This window comes from Rhinichthys klamathensis, unplaced genomic scaffold (assembly GCF_029890125.1).
Source record: "Rhinichthys klamathensis goyatoka isolate OS25496 unplaced genomic scaffold, OSU_Roscu_1.1 h1tg000720l_1, whole genome shotgun sequence".
NCBI lineage: Eukaryota > Metazoa > Chordata > Actinopteri > Cypriniformes > Leuciscidae > Rhinichthys > Rhinichthys klamathensis.
Genome location: NW_026607135.1, coordinates 308,788 through 328,800, shown reverse-complemented (window position 1 = coordinate 328,800; position 20,013 = coordinate 308,788). Strand labels below are relative to the sequence as shown.

The window sequence follows — 20,013 nt, the reverse complement described above, 5'->3', positions numbered from 1 at the left end:
CTAATAATCCTAAGGAAAACAATAGGGCCTTCGCCTTTTCAAGGCTTGGGCCCTAATAATAATAATAATCCTAAGGAAAACAATAGGGCCTTCGCCTTTTCAAGGCTTGGGCCCTAATAATAATAATAAATAATCCTAAGGAAAACAATAGGGCCTTCGCCCTTTGGGCTTGGGCCCTAATAATAATAATCCTTAGGAAAACAATAGGGCCTTCGCCTTTTCAAGGCTTGGGCCCTAATAATAATAATCCTAAGGAAAACAATAGGGCCTTCGCCTTTTCAAGGCTTGGGCCCTAATAATAATAATCCTAAGGAAAACAATAGGGCCTTCGCCTTTTCAAGGCTTGGGCCCTAATAATCCTAAGGAAAACAATAGGGCCTTCGCCTTTTCAAGGCTTGGGCCCTAATAATCCTAAGGAAAACAATAGGGCCTTCGCCTTTTCAAGGCTTGGGCCCTAATAATCCTAAGGAAAACAATAGGGCCTTCGCCTTTTCAAGGCTTGGGCCCTAATAATCCTAAGGAAAACAATAGGGCCTTCGCCTTTTCAAGGCTTGGGCCCTAATAATCCTAAGGAAAACAATAGGGCCTTCGCCTTTTCAAGGCTTGGGCCCTAATAAAAGAGGAGAAAAAAAAAAATAATCCTTAGGAAAACAATAGGGCCTTCGCCCTTTGGGCTTGGGCCCTAATGAAGCCTAACTGATCCGCACAAAGTGTCAGCATGCGGCTGCTAATATTGTCTGGGCCAGGGCTTGTACAAGACTTACTATGTTTAAAAGTGTTCACAACATTGCGTTCAGAAAAAAAAGGAGTAGTAAAAGGACCAGAGTTAATTAAACTGTCCCTTAATGCACCCGTTTCTGTACTATAATCGTGGACATCGAACCTAGAATAAAACTTATTAAACTCCTGCGCCAGAGCAGAATCTGCCGCAAAACCTTCTAAAAATGTATTTTTCCTTGATTTGTCATTAAGTCCAACAATATTTTTAACACTGTCCCAGGCTGAGCCCAAGTTATTATTTCTTAATTGTCTTTCTACTTTATCTTTGTAACCCAATTTACACCTTTTTATTTCCCGTTTGATCTCTTTTTGTATAGAGTTTACTTCAGTAACACTGCCTTGTTTAAAAGCATGTTTCTTCTTCTTTAACAGGATTTTGAGATTTTTGCTCACCCAGGGTTTACTGTTGGGGTAAATCTTTACCTCTCTATCCGGAATTACGGTATCTTCACAGTATGAGATCCAGGAACTGACAACATCTGTGAGCTCATCCAGGTCCATAGATGATGTAATAAACTCCTCCCACAAAGTACAGTCCAGGGAACCTTGCAATTCTTGTACAGCATCCTCAGACCAAAGTTTCACCCTTTTGGTGAGAACTTTTCCCCTCTGTAAACATGTACGATAAGCACAAGTTCAAGTTCAACTTGAACTTGAACTTAATAATAAATGAAACAAGTAAATATCACCAGAGACAACTAGACTACTAGAATATAACATCAGGCATGTAGAGCACACCTTGAAGGAGATTTGTCTCCTTTAAGCCCCAGACCTTCAACTGTTATTTCATAATCAAGCATCAATGTAAATTTATATGCTTTAATGTTGAACGTAACATCACTTACACACAGTAACTTTGAGACATTTATTGGCATTAACTGTATGGCACTCAAGCAATTTATTTCATAAGCAGTAAGTGCATGTCTATGGCTGTAGTTATAGTCGTCGACTAAGGTCCTTCATTTTAACAGTGTAACATATAGGCCCGGTTTCACAAAGAGCGCTTAGACTATGCCAGGATTAGGCCTTAGTTCAATTAGGGCATTTAAGTAGCTTTTATAAACTCTATTAAGTCTTAGAAAAAAACATTTCTGGTGTGCATCTTGAGACAAAACAATGGCACTGACATATTCTAAGATATAAACATTACGTTGTATTTGATATATATTTTATATATCTCCTTATGGCATAACGTGTCATTACAATTCCCAATTTGAAGGTCACTTTTGCACCTGTTAAATTTAGGAATGTAAAAAAAAAAAAAAAACATATGGAAAACACTCTGTAGCATCAGACTGGATAGATCTCCACGCTACTGTTAGTAACCTGTATTCCACTCCGGCCTTTCCAAAATTTTGTGTCTTTCCCGCCATGTGTGAAACGGATAAACCGAACTCCAAGTCCATAATCCATAAAGACGTGTGCCATCTGAAGCAAAGCAGAATTCACACAGGGACAGTTACGCGATTATTATTAGTTTGTTTACAGAGGAATAACTGCACTGTCTGTTATTCTACTCACTTGATACCATGGATACATTTTTCCCTTTTGAAAGGAAACTTTCTCAGGCTGAAAGGTACTGATGGTTTTCTTCTTCTCATCAAGCAACTCTACACAGATCCGATATTCACTTCCACAATCAGAGTGTGGGGTATACCTGCAGATAAGACATCACAGAAATGTGGTTCTGTTCAAAATCAAATATTTGTGTTTCCATATTAGAACCTGATTTAACATGGGTACTGTGTTCTTAAAGGGATAGTTCACCTAAAAATAAAACTGTCATCATTTACTCACCATCCCGTCGTTTCAAACCTCTGTGACTTTATTTCTTCTGTGGAACACAAAAGGAGGCGTTTTAAAACTCCAATTTGATTCCAACATTGGACAGCATCGACTATTTTATGAATAAAAAACACTGAGACATTTTTCAAAATCTCCTTTTGTGCTCCACAGAACAAAGAAACTCACACAGATTTGGAATGACAAGAGGTGAACTATCCATTTAATGATATTTAAATTAAATTATGTCCTATGTGTGTGTTTTTTTGTTTAGTTATTTTTGACTCTGTTGTGTAGGACAGTAGAGACTTGACATAAAACAATGTTGAAGAGAGAGGGGGGAACAGGAGTGGAAAGTACCACGAGCCAGGACTTGATCTCAGGTTACCTGAAGCTTAACCGCACCATTTGTGTCAAAGCTTATGCAGATTCTTACAATAAAATTAAAAATATTATTTTTATAAATATGATTGTCATACAGCTTGGATTCTCATACTGCCAGGCACAATTTCAGCATAAGGCACATGTGACCCAGATGGACAGGTCATTTACAAGAATTAATCACATAAAATATGAAATTCAACACCTAAAATACTGTAGCATGAAATGGGAGTTTGAGTGACTCTCACCAGTCTGATATTTTTATATGAGGTTGCTGTTGATCCATGAAAGCACCACTATAACCTTCTTCCGTCAAATCAATCAGCTGCTTCTTCAAACATAACCTGAGGACAAAGTTTGAGTGATTCATGTGTGGATTGGGTTCATGATTGATTTATTTTCAAATTGTTACATATACTGAAATTAAATGAGCTGAAGGATCTACAATATCAAACATACCCATATGACGTTACAAAACATCTGGTGACCGGAAATATTTGCCCATTTCTTCCTGTCTCCCAGTGGTCACCTCCATTCTGTACAATCTCCCATCCTTGAAGTCCATCTAATTAAAACATCAGAAAAGAGACATTCCCTGAAGCAAAGATTCCTTATAGTGACACTTATTGTACAATCTTAATGTTAAGGCTCACTTTGTGCACTGGGATTCTTGAGCAAGTTACGATTTCTGAGACTGAACCTGCAGGTGGAAACACAAAGTTATGTTGCGCATTTTGATGATATTACAGTAAACCAACTGAAACACAAATAATAGTAGCTACTTTCGCATTAGTTTTATGTCAAACATCACTCTTCTAATTTACTGCAGCAGGACTCTAATCTGCTTCTGTAAAACTGAAATATATCTGGCAGAGAGGAGCGTCTTGACGACTCACTACCGGCTGACGCTGTCAGAGCTGAGATCCGTTATATATACTGCTTGACGGTTTAGATATCCCAATAGTCACAGGATTCTGGACTTCAAAAACCGCTGAATCAGGATCTAATTCTTAGGGATCACGTGTTTACTGTTTATCGACAATATAGAACACTGAGTGATTGTTGATGGCATCAAAGCCCCTCCCACAACTCTGATAAATGCAATAAGGCTGCAGTAGGACAGGACATGTTATGGGAAACGTATTATGGTACAACTAGACATAAGGTAGCCAAGAGACTCATCACCCATTTTGAGAAGTTAGGTTATACATTTGATAAAGTGTATGATATTTCTCACTGTCATTCAGTGTCGGCGCAACGAGTGGGTTCAGGTGCCAACCCTTCTGTCATTTAAAAATATGAAATATGGTAAATATGAATGTTAGTGCATTTTCTGAATACTTTTATTATTACTATTATTAAAAAAATCGAACTATTATTATTGTTACTTTTATTTATTACACTCTTTATAAAGTTTAGAAATTCCTTAAAATGATTTTCATAAGCTCTGGTCAGAGCAAAATAAAATGAATGAGTGGTTTGATTGGTTTGTAAAGTATAATTAGCTGTAAATAAACCTCACTCCCCTGGCCTTAAGAGGCATACCAACAGCTGACGCTAGAGGCTGTGGTCATTAACAAGCCCAATGCTTGATGCTGGTTTCAAGTGGGCGGATCGGAAATAGTTAACATTTGCACTTTATTTTCATCTTTAATGTTTTGTTTCATGATATGCCTACATATAACTTGTATTTTCATTGTGAATTTTGATAAAAAATAATTCATTGATAAAATTAATAAATATGTTTTACAATAAAATAAATAATAATGCTGAAAAACACTACCAGTCATCAGCTGAATAGATCTCCACACTACTGTTAGTGAGCCGTATTCCATAATGGCCTGCCCAGAACTGGGTATCCTTCCCACCGTGAGTGAAACGGATAAACCGAACTCCAGGTCCATAATCCTTAAAGACGTGGGCCATCTGAAATAAAGCAGAATAAACACAGGGACAGTTAAGCTTTGACTATTAGTTTGATTACAAGGGAATAACTGGACTGTCTGTATTATTCTACTCACTTGACACCACGGCTCATCATTCCCAAATGAAAATATAACTTTCTTAGGCTGAAAGGTTCTGATGGGGTTTTTCCACTGATCAAGCAACTCTACACAGATCTGATACTCACTTCCACTAACAGAGGTTGGGGCATACCTGCATCAGACAAACAGCAAATAAAATTCTTCCTATTAACAAAGTGGCCTTTCATATTAAAACCTGATTTGTGCCAAATGCTAGTACTGTGTTCTTAAAGGGAACCTAAAAATGAAAATTCATCATGTCGTTCCAAACCTATATCAATTTCTTTATTCTGAAGAAAAAAAATTATGTTTTGAAAGTTGGATAATGGACCCCTTTGACTTTCATTGTATAGGACAAAAAACACTGAGACATTTTTCAAAATATTTTCTTTTATGTTCTACAGAACATAGAAAGTCACACAGGTTTGGAATGACATGAGGGTAAGTGAATGATGACAGAATTTTTATTTTTAGGTTAACTATCCCTTTAATGACATTTTAATACATTTTTACGAACAGAAATAAGATTTATTTTTGGCACTTTTGCCTTTATTTTGTAGAACTAAGACTTCACAGGAAACAATGTTAAAAAGAGATGTGGGAGCGGGATCGGAGAGTACAAAATAATCTGCCGATAACAAAAAATAAATAAATAAATAAATATGAACGTCATAACACTTTGGGTTTTAATACTGCCAGGCACAGTTCCAGCATAAGCCATATGTGACCCAGAGGGACAGGTCATTTGCAAAGAAATGATCACATAAAATATGAAATTCACCTCCTAAAATACTGTAACATGTAATGAGAGTTTGAGTGAACACTCACCAGTCTGATATTTTGATATGAGGTTGCTGTTGATCCATGAGAGCACCACTATAACCTTCTTCCGTCAAATCAATCAGCTGTCGTTTCGAACATAGCCTGAGGACAGAGTTTATCAGAGATTCATGTGTGTATTGGCTTGATGATTGAAAATTTTCAGAACATTCAAACATACTCATAAGATGTCATAAAACATCTGGTGACTGTGTCCAGAAGGGGTTTCCTATTTTTTTCCGTCACCCAGTGGTCACCTCCACTACGTACAATCTTCCATCCGTGAAGTCCATCTGATAAGAACATCAGAAAAGAGACGTTACCTGCAGCAAATTTTTTTTTTTACAATTGTTATTGTGCAATCTTAATTATATGAGTCACCTTGTGCGCTGGGATTCTTGAGCAAGTTAGGTTTTGTGCATCTCAACCTACAGGGGGAAACAAAGAAGTTACGTCTCATATTCTGAAGATACAGTAAATATGAGAGAAATCTCATATTTTTTATTTGAGAGAACACCCCCCAAAAATGTGTACATGCCCCCTCATCTGCTTATGTAAAACTGTCTTGTGGTGGAGAGTCTTGTCGGCAGAACTATTATTAGGGGCCAAGCACCGAAGGTGCGGAGGCACCTATTGTATCTGTTCTGGTTCTTATTAGGGGCCAAGCACCGAAGGTCAAACTGTTTTCAATAAACGCACAAACTAATTTTACGTAGCGCTTGAAAAAACAGACGTAAGGCTGTTTCTCCGCAACTCCGCAATCTGTCGCGCTGGTCGTGTTTGACCATTTGTTTGACGGACGTAGCAACAGTAACTAAGGGGGGAGGGGCTCGGCGAAAGGCTAATGGTGCGTTCAAGTCATCTCGTATAGATTGTATTTACGAGTTGAACGCACTTGAACGCCACCACAATGTCGTAAATACCAGTGGGGAGCTCGGGATTTTCTCTAAGCCCCGATCTTTCCGAGTTCTTTCCGTCACTGAGAAACATGGCGGAATACCACAATACTTAAATATTATGCAGTGATATTGTCAAGGTTTTCTATTTACAGCGCAGTTAAGCTAATTGCTTGCACAGAATATGATGGCATTATAATATAACAATGCAACATGTAACGATAAAATTGGCAGTGGCTTCATAAATTAATTAAAAACATTAAAAAACAAAGTACATCTGATGCACATTTCTTTGTTCTTCATTTTCTAGAACAAGAGTTTAATGGTGCGTTCACATCGGACGCGAATAGCGCGTCAGGCGCAAATTATTTCAATGTTAAGTCAATGCAAAGATGCGTTACGTGCGTAAAAAAATCCTGCGGCGCTAATGAGGCGTAGACGCGAATACGCCTAATTCGTGCGTCAAGTTCGAATGTTTTATGTAGTGCTTTTTGTGCATTCTCGCGTTTGACGCGAATTCGCGTCTGCCGCCCGAGTTGAAAAATCTGAACTTCTGCGTCAATTCGCGCCGCGTTAACCAATCAGGAGCCTGCTTACTGCTGTCACATGGTGAAGTGACAGTTTATAATGTTATTTTATGTTTGGCCTCAATAAATTATTTTGTAATATGACTAAAATTCTTGGTGAGCAAAGCAAATATTTCAAATAAAAACGCGATTTCAATATATGAGAGATACTCATTTTGTATTGAATGCTATTTTTCCCATATCTATTCTAGATTATATGAAACATTATTATTCTAATGTAAAGACAACAAACACAATTTTAAACACAATAAAAACTTTTTTTTAAATCACAAGACAGGTTTCACTTTTGGAGGCTCCATTTATTATCAAAACAAAAATAAATGACAGATTAGGTGGGTGCGGGCGAGGGTGAACCTCGCGCCGGGCTGTAGAGCGCGGGCTCGACAGGCATAGACCACTCGAGGCCGAGGCCTTATACGGCCTATGCTGTCCTCGTCAGCGTCCTCACTGTTAGGTCCACCAAACCTAGCTCCTGGAGCAAATTGTGAAACTCCTGAAACCCTCCGGAGGGTCTGGTGGACCCGAGTACAGCGACGATGTCCCCTACGCAGCTGTTTCTGCTCTCCAGAGCATATACGAGCGGTGACTCTCGATTAATGCTAATGCTCGATAAACATCTAAAAAGATGGCCGCCAACGGGTTTCGAAACTTTCGCCTCCGGATTTTGCCTCTGACTGTGCTTTCACACCGGACATCAAATTCGCGCCTGCCGCGTCTAGTTATACGCTTGACCACTTTGTGTTAATTCACATGTCAATGGCGAAATTGACGCACGTAAAAACAAAAGTTTGAATCGAAATTTAAGCGCGTCAATTTCACCGTTGACATGCGGCAGGCACGAATTTGATGTCCGGTGTGAACGCACAGTAAGAACCTTACTGTATTTTTGTGTAATTAATTAAGTGAAAGTACTCCGCCATCTTACTCCGACGAAAGTGACTTGAACGTGCCTGCCGTCGTAAACACGACTTCCCACCTCGTACGTACGAACTTCCCAGGAGGACTTGAACGCATCATAATTCCGCATTAACATTAGATTCTGCATTAATTGGCCAATTCCGCGATTCCGTCCGCGCGGAAATTAAAGGGACCTACTTGGGTCATGCCGAGAACATAGATACCAAGTTTGACGTATTTGGACGATTTTCCTGTCCGCCATCTTGATTTTCAGTGAATACCTACTTTTTTCAAACTCCTCCTAGGCCGTTTGTCCGATTTTCACCAAATTCGAATCGTATCATCTCCAGACCGTGCTGACTAAAAGTGCTGAATATGGATTTTGTGTTGATAGACAAAACTGTTTTCTTATACTGCAGCAGCATATTTGAGGCATTTGGCCAAAAGGACTATTCAGGCTTAATATCTGCAATGCCTCGACATATTGACACCAAACTTTGTATGTGTCATTGTCACCTCACTCTGACCACACCACATCAATTTCATAACTTCGCCATCAACTGGTCGAAAGTGATAATCCATTAAATCATACTTTTAGTTAATGTATATGATTTTTCAGCCATTTTACCAAAATTCTTTTAAAATGTCTTTAATTGCTCCTTGCTGCAGTTGATCCGCCACTCCCACCCATGATGGCATCTGTTGCCGCTTCTTGCGCTTGGCCCCGGTAATGGCTGCTTGCAGCTATATTATTTACTTCTTCTTGGTTTAGATATCCCATTATTCAAATATAAAAATTCAGCCTATACGGCCACACGTTTCCCTATTAATGTTTTGCTGTAGTTACGGCCTTTAAATTGGAATATCTAACTAAATCAATGAATAAATAAAGGACAGAAACAAATAATAATAGATATTTTTAATATACTGCAAATGTGTTAAATATTCATATTGCATTATATTGCATGCTATTAATTATTGAATTAATTTTTAATAGCCTTTACTTAAATTATTTTATTTGAACTGATCATATCTACACGGAAGAAAAAGTCATAACTTCATCCTTAATTCATGGGATTCAAGCTATAAAGCTCTTAAGATTGTAAGGATTCAGGGCGGATCTAATCCGTGGGGAATTTGCATAAATTAATTAATAATTGGTAATTAATAATTATTCATACATGTTTGGATTAGATCAATCTTACATTGAATTTACTCTCCCTCTAAGGGAGGATCTATCATTTTACCTGCATGCATACGTGTATCCTTGCATTTTAACTACAAGTTGATTGCATAGATCACGTTTTACAGACAGGTAAAATTTAATTAGCTCAATTGTCAGATTAATATTGGGGGAATCCCACATATCATCTTACTTCATAGGATTTCAGGAAACGCAATTCTCTGGCCAGAAGAACTGGGTTTTCTGCCCTATAAACACATACTCATAAAAAAAGGTATTTTTAATTTATAAAGCCGTAGCTTGATCTATTCATTTCAGAGGCCTGGAGTATGAGCAGACACAGTAACATCAATCAAAATGAATATAATGGATTTAATAAAGGCATGACTACTTATGTATTTACTACGGTTACATGGGATATATGTATTTACAAACACATAGACAACAATGAACAATACAATAAGACATCAGTGAACGAGAAATGCATAAAGTTTGGACAATGGATAACGTACACGCGTGAGCGAGTAAGAGAGAGAGGAAAGGGGATGGGGAGAGAGAGAACAGAGAAATTGGGAGAATTTCATTGGCAGGAAGACATTCACCTCTCTGATAACAACACGAAACATCATCTTAAAACTTCTTAGAAGCTCTATAAAGAGATATACTTGCGCAAGTTTCTTGGTCTCTCTGTATCGCGGCAATCCTGCGCGGCCTTGTCTGGCCGCGTGCGTGAGAGGATTCCTATGTGTGTGAGGAAGCATCACGTGGGCTGCTTGGTTCACAGTCTTTGGGGTAACATTACCAAAGGGAAATAGTTCGGCTGAGTTCGTTTCACTTCGTAGAACGGAGGAATCACGAGGAGTTAATGTTCCATCTGTGCATGGCTGGCGAAGAAGCGCGTGCTTCGCTCGGTCCGGCGCGTCACGCGGTCACGTGCGCGTGTTTCTCCTTCAAAGCGAGCGCGCGCTCGTTTAAAGGTCCCTTGTAGATGGATTTGCTGAAGAGATATGTCACGGGGTTTTCTTTTCAATCGTCGATTGGAATTAAACACAGAGACTTATCTACAACTGAAAAACACAAACTAAACTAGAAACAAATAAAAGAAAGGCGAAGAGCTCGCCCGGAGGCGAGACGTTACATCATGACACGAGGACACGGGAGGAAGAGAGCGAGTGAAGGGGAGAAGCGTCATTTATCACTTTCGGAGAAATCCAGCCTCTTCCTGTTGGCTTGGCCAATTAGAGGGTTGGAAGTTTACAGGCGGGACTTTGGGTTTATGGCCCTTTGTCTCCAGAGAGAGACATCTGAAACCCTAATCTCGTCGGTTGTTTAAGAGAAGAATCTTCACAATTCTTATAATACTAATGTGTCACAAAGTTTAGCAAAATGTAATGTCAATTAACAAATGGGGAACGAAGATTGGAGTTTATCGAGACCAAACTTGCCACAAATGGATTTGGTTAAACATTAGTGGGCAGAGTTTGAAACATTATCCAATTAAGAGTTGTCGAGAAACATAGACCAAACCACAGAAAGGCAACTCATGAAATAGGGAACTTAGATACATCGTTCATACAATTCTCAAGTGGATATATAATAGCATATATATATGAATACAGGATTCATTTCTCCTCCTTGGTTAGAATTCAGAGAGAGAGAGAGAGACATACTTCTCTGACATTCCTGGTGCGGTCGTAAATGCTGTTATCTAAGACTCCAGGCTCTGACAGTATGTTAAGTTTTGGTTCTTACTGTCCCCAAAAGCTGGTGCACATAGAATCATAACTTTTACTGTAATTTCTTGTATCTGATTAATTCCGCTGGATCATGAGAATTAAAACAAGACCAAGAACGACGTATAACAATACTGGGAATAGACAGTTAAATGTAAAAATGCATAATGATAAAGTCACAGTTATTCCAATGTGACATGGGCAAATGGACACACATAAAAAATATCTGGTTGAATGTCTTTTAAAGAAAAGAAGTTCCTTTGGGACATTCCAAAAATGTCATAAAATGTCTTAATGTCTTGTAAGCGGACACCACGCTCTGTCCTGAGTGTGGGTGTCAGCTGTGGGGGAGGTGTGTGTGTGTGTGTGTGTGTGTGTGTTTGTGTGTGTTTTTTCAAGTTCCAGGCCTTTTGGGGCTAAAGGCTTTGGGATTTTAGCACGAAGGTATTTAGTTATTCAGATTCACCCTGGCCCAGTCCTTACAAGATGATATAAAACTATAAAGCCCATCTGTTGCCCCAAAGAGAAGTTTCCAGTTCTTGGATAGAATCCAGAGTTTAACAGTAAGATCATTAACGAGGTAAAAAACCATGCTCCTCATTACCATGGTTTTATGATTAACCATGGTAATAATAACATAATAACAACAACAGCAACGATAATAATACTAATACTAAGAATAAACTATGGTATTTGTAATGAAAAAACTTAAACATGAAAAAAAAAACTCTAAAAGTATACCTTAATATTACCTCAAATTTAATTTAAAGCTAATAGTAAGAATATTAAATCTCATAATGCACAATTTCTAGAGTGTTAGTAAGTGCGTGTGCATGGTAATTTTTTATTGGGTGGTGTTGTGTGGATTAAAAAACATGTAAGTTTACATGTAAGTTTACATGGTCGGAGCTATTCATTCTGGTTTCAGCTGGTTTTGCCACAGAGCCTTTAATGTTCACTTATTATGTTGTGCTTGTGTCGAATTCAAATGGATCAAGCAACTGGCACTGGTTATCATATCAATAGAGCAGCTAAAGCGTCAAGCGAGTTTGCCAGCGTTGTGGGTGAGACGGTCCAGCTGCTCTAGCGTTGCGACTGCTGGATGTGCGTGCGGTTTAATCAGGTAGTGCCGTTTCATCACTTGGCTTTTGGTGTTCGTCTCCCATTCACTCGCAGCAGGGCTGGAATGAAAAAAAAAAAAAAAAACGGACCCCAATTAATCTAATCAAAACAAAACGAATGGGCCACCGATGTACGAGTTTTATGGGCTGTTAGACAATTTTTTCTGTGAGAATGCACACACAGTTGCAATGATCAGGCACTCGATGGATGTCATCAGAAATGCAATTAATCATTTGCATCCAGAGCAAACCCCTGTGATTGCCTTTGACCAGCCAGTGTTTGCCTTGGCCAAGCAAATACAGTGGAAGTGGCCAGATAGATATGGTGAAATTGTGATTCTTTTTGGGGGTCTCCACATTGAGATGGCATTCTTGAGGACTTTAGGAGACTGCAAGGAAGTGGTTGGGTAGAGGCTCTTGTTCAAGCAGACATTACCACAACAGGCACAGCTGACTCTTTCTTAAAAGTGGCCCATGTTGCTCATACAAAGAGAGCCCACCAAGTAACAGTGGCTGCATTGTACATTTTGCAACGTGCTGCATATGATAATTACATGAATATGCATTCCTCCAGTGATGTGCTGAGCTTTGATGAATGGTGCAAGAGGCAAAAAGATAAAAGATCAGCTCTTAATCACTTTTCACTGTGATGTCTAATTTTGATTACATAACATGAATTTACAGATAATTCATTAACCCATGTATAGTAATATTTTGTATTACAGGAGCAAATTTTAAAACATATCTTATATTTTAAAGTTTAAAGACCTTCTTTGTGAAAGTGTGTTCATATTTACATGTATTTCTGCTGAAATGTGTTATTGCATTTTATGTTTCTGGCAGCTTTTAATCCATTTTCCCATTACGAAATCCGTATTTAGTGGCCATTTTCAATTTTTTTTTAAACATATCTTATATTTTAAAGTTTAAAGACCTTCTATGTGAAAGTGTGCTCATATTTTCATGTATTTATGGTGAAATGTGTTATTGCATTTTATGTTTCTGGCAGCTTTTAATACATTTTCCCATTACGAAATCCATATTTGGCGGCCATTTTGAAAAATGCCCGCCATGACCCCCAGGGGTCAAATTTCAAGCGCCTACGGTCCTAAATCTGTTCAGACCCCCTTTGTGAGCCTTCCTACCAAATTTGATGCTTTTATCGCAAAGTGATTGATTTTTGCGCTTAACCGCCCCACTATATTGTGGCACTAACCACACCAAATACAGTAGTGGCTAAAAGTGTTTCCTAACGATCCGCTAGCTGCCCGCCCCATAAGCAGTCCTTCAGAAAAAAAGCGTCTCTGTAGGCAGCCTAGGCTCTGAGATCTGCACACAAAAACGTACTCGGTTACTAACGTAACCTCGGTTCTCTCTAGAAGAGGGAACGAGTACTGCGTAATATCTTACGCTAGGGGAAAACCTCTTTTCCACGAGATATTGAAGCCAAAAATTATCCTTAATTTTGAATTAATGTAAAACGCGTTGCGGCAGCATGCAGACATAGGCAAGGCGGCTCGCGTGCCTATTGGCTGTCCTGCGGCAACTACAGCAGCCTATCGAGAGAGGCCCTTGGTGACGTCAGATCCAATGGGGGCGCTTCGCCCCCACTACGTCACCTCCCGCCAAAGCGGGCGTGGCCTGGGGCTATAAATATAGCTTGATGGGCTGAAATAATCTGGTTTTTCATCGCCGAAGCAAACCAGAGCGTGTTGCAGGCACGGCAAAGATACGCAGTACTCGTTCCCTCTTCTAGAGAGAACCGAGGTTAGGTTAGTAACAGAGTACGTTCTCTTACGAGAGATTCTCTCGTACTGCGTAATATCTTAAGCTAGGGGAACACAGTGTAAAACGCCGTGCGTGCTGGGATCCAACACCAAAGTCCCAAGGGCAGGTGCCCGGGGCTCATATAGTGCATAATCACCAGGGACTCACAAAGAGTCTGAGAAGAGAGGCTAGAAGCGTCATTCCCAATAAGTTAGCGTCCTAAGGGAGCTAATCACATTAACAGTGTTCCACACAGTCAGGGTGAAAATGTTCGGCCTGAACTGGGTAACGGTATGGATCTTCCTTTTGCCCATGGAGTAATTTTAGCGATCAGTGAGCTGTGCTCAAGCGGTTGTAGTATTGTGAGCCAAAGCAACGGGGCAGACAATACTGTTTTTAGACCGAAAGTAGTTTAGCCTGTAAGGCGGGAACCTCTAGGTTATAAAACCTTATAAATGTAGATGGGGAGGCCCAGCCTGCCGCCATACAGATATCCTGCAAGGTAATCCCGCTAGACCATAGGTCGGCAACCCGCGGCTCTAGAGCCGCATGCGGCTCTTAAGCGCCGCCCTAGTGGCTCCCTGGAGCTTTTTCAAAAATTTGAAAATGGAAAAAATATTTTTTGTTTTAATATAATTTCTGTAGGATGAAAAACATGACAAACATTCTTAAAGTTTTTCAACGTTGTAAAAATGTGTATAATAAATATTTAATTTCAACATTTCTGTCAACGAAGAATTTACGTCATAGACTGTGACACACGTGTCTGTCAGATGGCGTGATGCCAGACCAGTGGCTGACAAACAAACAAACAAACAAACAATGTTGTTTTCGTCAACGATGACGATAACGAAATGATTTCGTTGACGCGCTTTTTTTTATGACGATAACGCGACGATGACTAGCTAAAAATGGCTCTAAGGTGACTAAAACATGACGAGACGTTTTCGAGTTTTCGTTGACAAGACGAGACGGAACGAAAATGACTGTAAGTCTGACGTTCGCAATGCATGTCATTTCTGCCTATTTTGCGTGAACTCTGTCTGTTTTGAGCTAAAAAAGTATCAGCAATGCTGCCAATTCCTATCATTGTTTTGGGTACCAATGCCGCGTGCGCACCAGATTTCATACAACACTCTGCGGCTGCGGCTAGTCACTCACAACACATATATAAGGACCATGGCGGCGAAGCTAATAAACGGGCTTGGTGGTCGGAAACGACGAGATGATTTATGGACATCTAGGCTACTTTCAGTTTCAGTATAATCCACTGGTTCTCAAAGTGTGGGGCGCGCCCCACTGGCGTGACAGATCTCCTCCAAAACGGGAGGAAATTTTTATCTTTATTCGTTCATGGTGAGTCCGCATCGTCAAATTCATCTTTGCAGCGACACCGAAAACACCAGTTTATTAATAAACAATTAAATGTCTCCTTGCTATTTTTTTACACATTCATAATCATTACTTTTGCCGGTTCTTTGTGGCAAGCTTTATGCGTGCGGTCGTGCGTTTGAGTGCGGCTATAACGCTCAATATCCCGTATAGCCTATTTAAGTAATTCAATTAATTTAAAGGGGCGATTTGTCCACTAATGGCTTAAATGAACAACTACTAGTCGACTAGAATAAAACCTTTAGTCGGAGGCAGCTCTTATTCCACATATTCTCAAACCAGCAGGCTATTCTGTGTTGAGCGCGCGACCCTGAGCTGAATGAGCGAGCCGAGGAATATTCAGAAATGCGCTCTCCGCTCATGCTCTGATCAGAACAAACAAGGAATATTAAAGTAATTAATCATTAGTTTATATCTTATACACTGCCCATACACTACCCATCATTTTAATCCCATATCAAACACAGTATATGTTATGTCTATTTTATCTATTTAAAAAATATATCACGTTTTTAAGTAGGCTAAAGGCAGAGAGCTGTGTGCATTCTTCTTCCCTTTGCCACATCATATCTCTGTGAGATGGGCTTTTCAGTTTCCCTGAAAACAAAGTACAGATCTCAGCTGAACATTGAGCATGACTTTTGAGAAATTGTGCAATTCAAAACAGGCTCATTGCAGCCACTAATGCAGGGATAGACTTGTCTTGCCAAATGGATTTCTATTCTTTTCTTTTTTTTAACAGATTGCAAAGTGGCACTTTTATTTCTTTTCTATTTTTGAACTTGATACCAATTTTGACACAGCCACATTTTATTTTTTCTATTTTTTTAAAGACTTTTTTTTTTTTTTTTTTTTTTTTACTAAAATTGACTAAAACCTGATTAAAACCTTTTTGCGTTTTCGGCGACTAAAACTTGACAAAAACCTTTTTTTGTTTTCGTCGACTAAAACTTGACTAAAACTATTACGTTTTTAAGTGACTAAAATGTGACTAAAACTAAAAGCATTTTCGTCCAAAAGACTAAGACTAAGACTAAAACTTAAAGGGCTGCCAAAAACAACACTGCAAACAAACAAACCGGCGGTAGTGTCATGGGCCATGGATCCCAAGGGAAAAAAAGAGAAAGATCCTCACCCTCCGTCTCACAACCTTCTCGGGACCCTTGCACATCTTCAGCGTCTACGCCCCCACACTATGCTCCACAGCTGAGGATAAAGATGCTTTCTATTACGAACTTGAGGCTAAAATCGCGGAGATTCCACCGAAAGACAACCTGTTCATGCTCGGAGACTTCAATGCCCGGGTGGGCGCTGACTACATCTCCTGGCCACAATGCATTGGACATTTTGGCGTTGGTAAGCTAAATGAGAACGGACAGCGACTACTTGAGCTATGCTCTTACCACAATTTGTGCATTACCAACACCTTCTTCCCCACTAAGCCCCACCACAGAGTGTCTTGGAGACACCCCAGATCCAAACACTGGCACCAGCTTGACCTTATTGTTACTCGGAGACCCATGCTCAAGCACGTGCTCGTCACCCGCACGTATCACAGTGCTGACTGCGACACAGACCATTCCCTGGTCAGCAGTAAGGTGCGTTTTCAACTTAGACGAGCGCACCGCTCGAAGCAGAAGGGCCGCCCTCGCATCAACACGGCAAGAACATCAGTGCCAGAGCTGCGGGAATGTTTTGCCAGGACCATTGATGAGGCCCTGGAGAACTGCCCTGTAGACAGTGTTACAACGTGATGGGAGTACATCCGTGACACCGTGTATAAGGTCGCCTCAGACACCTTTGGGAAAAAGGTGCAAAAGAGTGAAGATTGGTTTGTGGCAGGGATCGAGGTGCTGGAGCCTGCCATCACTGCAAAACGTACCATTCTCCTTGAGCACAAGAGACAGCCTTCTGCAAGGACGTTGGCTGCCCTCAGAGAGGCACGTAATAACACAAAGAGGATTGCCCGAAAGTGTGCGAACGACTACTGGCTGAAGTTGTGTAGCGATATTCAGACTTCGGCAGACTGTGGTAATATCCGAGCCATGTATGAAGGCATGAAGAAAGCGTTTGGTCCCAATGCCATCAAGACTGCTACCCTAAAATCTACTTCCGGCGAGATCATCACAGATCGCCGAAAGCAGTTGGAGAGATTGGTTGAGCACTACCAGGAACTGTACTCAAGAGAGAACATTGTTGCTGACACAGCCATTCGAAATACCATGCCTCTGCCCATCATGGAGGAGCTTGACTCGCCACCCACCATCGAGGAACTTGGGAAGGCCATCGATTCACTGGCCTGTGGGAAAGCACCAGGCAGTGATGGAATTCCACCAGAGATTATCAAGGCAGGAAAGGGGAGCTCTCTTCTTGACCACCTCCACAACCTCCTGCTCAAATGGTGGGAAGGGGGCATTATACCCCAAGACATGCGAGACGCTAAGATCCTGACGCTTTATAAGAACAAGGGCGATCGCAGTGACTGCAATAACTATCGTGGGATCTCCCTCCTCAGTGTTGTGGGGAAAGCCTTTGCACGTGTCATCCTTAACCGCCTACAACTGCTCGCCGATCGTGTGTACCCAGAGTCGCAATGCGGGTTCCGAGCAAAACGGTCAACAATTGACATGGTGTTCACCCTTAGGCAGCTACAGGAGAAGTGCCGTGAGCAGAGACGTCCTCTGTTCCTTGCCTTCATAGACCTGACCAAGGCGTTCGACATGGTCAGTCGGACTGGCCTCTCCACTCTCCTACACAGGATTGGATGCCCCCCCAAGCTCTTGAAGTTGATTATATCATTTCATGAGAATACGATGGGCACAGTCCAGTATGGCGAGTCATCCTCAGACCCTTTTCCAATCAAGTGCGGTGTGAAGCAGGGGTGTGTTCTGGCGCCAACACTTTTTGGCGTGTTCTTCTCCCTGCTCCTGCGCTATGCCTTCTGCAACTCTGAAGACGGGATCTTCCTCCATACTAGGAGTGACGGGAACCTTTTCAACCTTGCCCGCCTCAGAGCAAAGACTAAGGTCCGCAGGGTACTCATACGGGAGATGCTGTTTGCAGATGATGCTGCACACACTGAGGGTGGCCTCCAGCGACTTATCACCTGTTTGGCAGATGCATGCACAGAGTTTGGCCTTGCCATCAGTATCAAGAAAACCAAAATAATGGTGCAAGATGTCAACACCACTCCTGAAATCACTATCAGCGACCACACCCTGGAGGTAGTGGAGAATTTCACATACCTTGGCTCCACCATCTGCAGCAACCTATCCTTGGATACTGAGCTCAATATAAGGATAGGCAAAGCAGCCACCGCCATGGCTCGACTAGCAAAGAGGGCTTGGGATAACACTCTATTGACACTCAAAACAAAACTGAAGGTGTACCAAGCATGCGTCTTGAGCACCATACTCTATGGCGGTGAAGCTTGGACTCTATATTCTCGCCAAGAGCAAAGACTGAATACCTTCCATATGCGCTGCCTCAGACGACTCCTGAGCATCACCTGGCAGGATCGTATCACAAACATAGCCATCCTGGCCCAGGGGCGACCATCCTTACACAGAGGCGACTGCGCTGGCTTGGTCACCTGTGCAGGATGGATGATGGTCGTATCCCAAAGGACGTTCTGTACGGGGAGCTTGCCACAGGAACACGACCATCTGGACGGCCAACCCTGCGCTACAAGGACGCCTGCAAGCGAGACTTGAAAACGTGCAGCATCTGTCCGGCTGATTTGGAAGCAGTGACATCGGACCGCGAAAATTGGCGATCCACCGTTAAGACTGGTGTCCTTTTAGCCGAAGAAAAAAGAGCAATGCAGTGGGAGGAGAAGAGGACTAACCGGCAGCAAAGCGTTTAGCCTGTTCCCATTGACATCACCACTGCTTACACCTGTAGCAAGTGCCAGCGGTGCTGTCGCTCCCGTATCGGACTCTACAGTCATAGTAGAGTCTGCAACCAAACCACAGACTGACCTGGGTGCAGATTCTAAACCATTGTTTCTCGAAGACAGAAGGATGCCAATGACTCGTTCCCTCTTCTAGAGAGAAACGAGGTTAGGTTAGTAACAGAGTACGTTCTCTTACGAGAGATTCTCTCGTACTGCGTAATATCTTAAGCTAGGGGAACACAGTGTAAAACGCTGTGCGTGCTGGGATCCAACACCAAAGTCCCAAGGGCAGGTGCCCGGGGCTCAAATAGTGCATAATCACCAGGGACTCACAAAGAGTCTGAGAAGAGAGGCTAGAAGCGTCATTCCCAATAAGTTAGCGTCCTAAGGGAGCTAATCACATTAACAGTGTTCCACACAGTCAGGGTGAAAATGTTCGGCCTGAACTGGGTAACGGTATGGATCTTCCTTTTGCCCATGGAGTAATTTTAGCGATCAGCGAGCTGTGCTCAAGCGGTTGTAGTATTGTGAGCCAAAGCAACGGGGGAGACAATACTGTTTTTAGACCGAAAGTAGTTTAGCCTGTAAGGCGGGAACCTCTAGGTTATAAAACCTTATAAATGTAGATGGGGAGGCCCAGCCTGCCGCCATACAGATATCCTGCAAGGTAATCCCGCTAGACCATAGGTCGGCAACCCGCGGCTCTAGAGCCGCATGCGGCTCTTAAGCGCCGCCCTAGTGGCTCCCTGGAGCTTT

At 41.4% G+C, this 20,013-nt stretch overlaps 1 protein-coding gene across 1 annotated transcript in view; it reads right to left on the bottom strand.

Annotated features, from left to right (window-relative positions):
• Nucleotides 1–1,931: 1,931 nt before the first annotated feature.
• fbxo44.9 (F-box protein 44, tandem duplicate 9) overlaps nt 1,932–20,013 on the bottom strand; it is an 89,737-nt gene continuing 71,655 nt past the window's right edge. Inside the window, exons 7-16 of the mRNA XM_056242263.1 lie at nt 6,168–6,214; nt 5,968–6,079; nt 5,796–5,891; nt 4,965–5,100; nt 4,727–4,869; nt 3,597–3,643; nt 3,403–3,508; nt 3,192–3,287; nt 2,302–2,437; nt 1,932–2,208 (exon numbers count right to left, since the gene is read on the bottom strand). Of these exons, the coding sequence (XP_056098238.1) occupies nt 2,071–2,208; nt 2,302–2,437; nt 3,192–3,287; nt 3,403–3,508; nt 3,597–3,643; nt 4,727–4,869; nt 4,965–5,100; nt 5,796–5,891; nt 5,968–6,079; nt 6,168–6,214 (1,057 nt within the window). The 3' untranslated portion in view covers nt 1,932–2,070. The remainder of the gene's footprint in view (nt 2,209–2,301; nt 2,438–3,191; nt 3,288–3,402; nt 3,509–3,596; nt 3,644–4,726; nt 4,870–4,964; nt 5,101–5,795; nt 5,892–5,967; nt 6,080–6,167; nt 6,215–20,013) is intronic.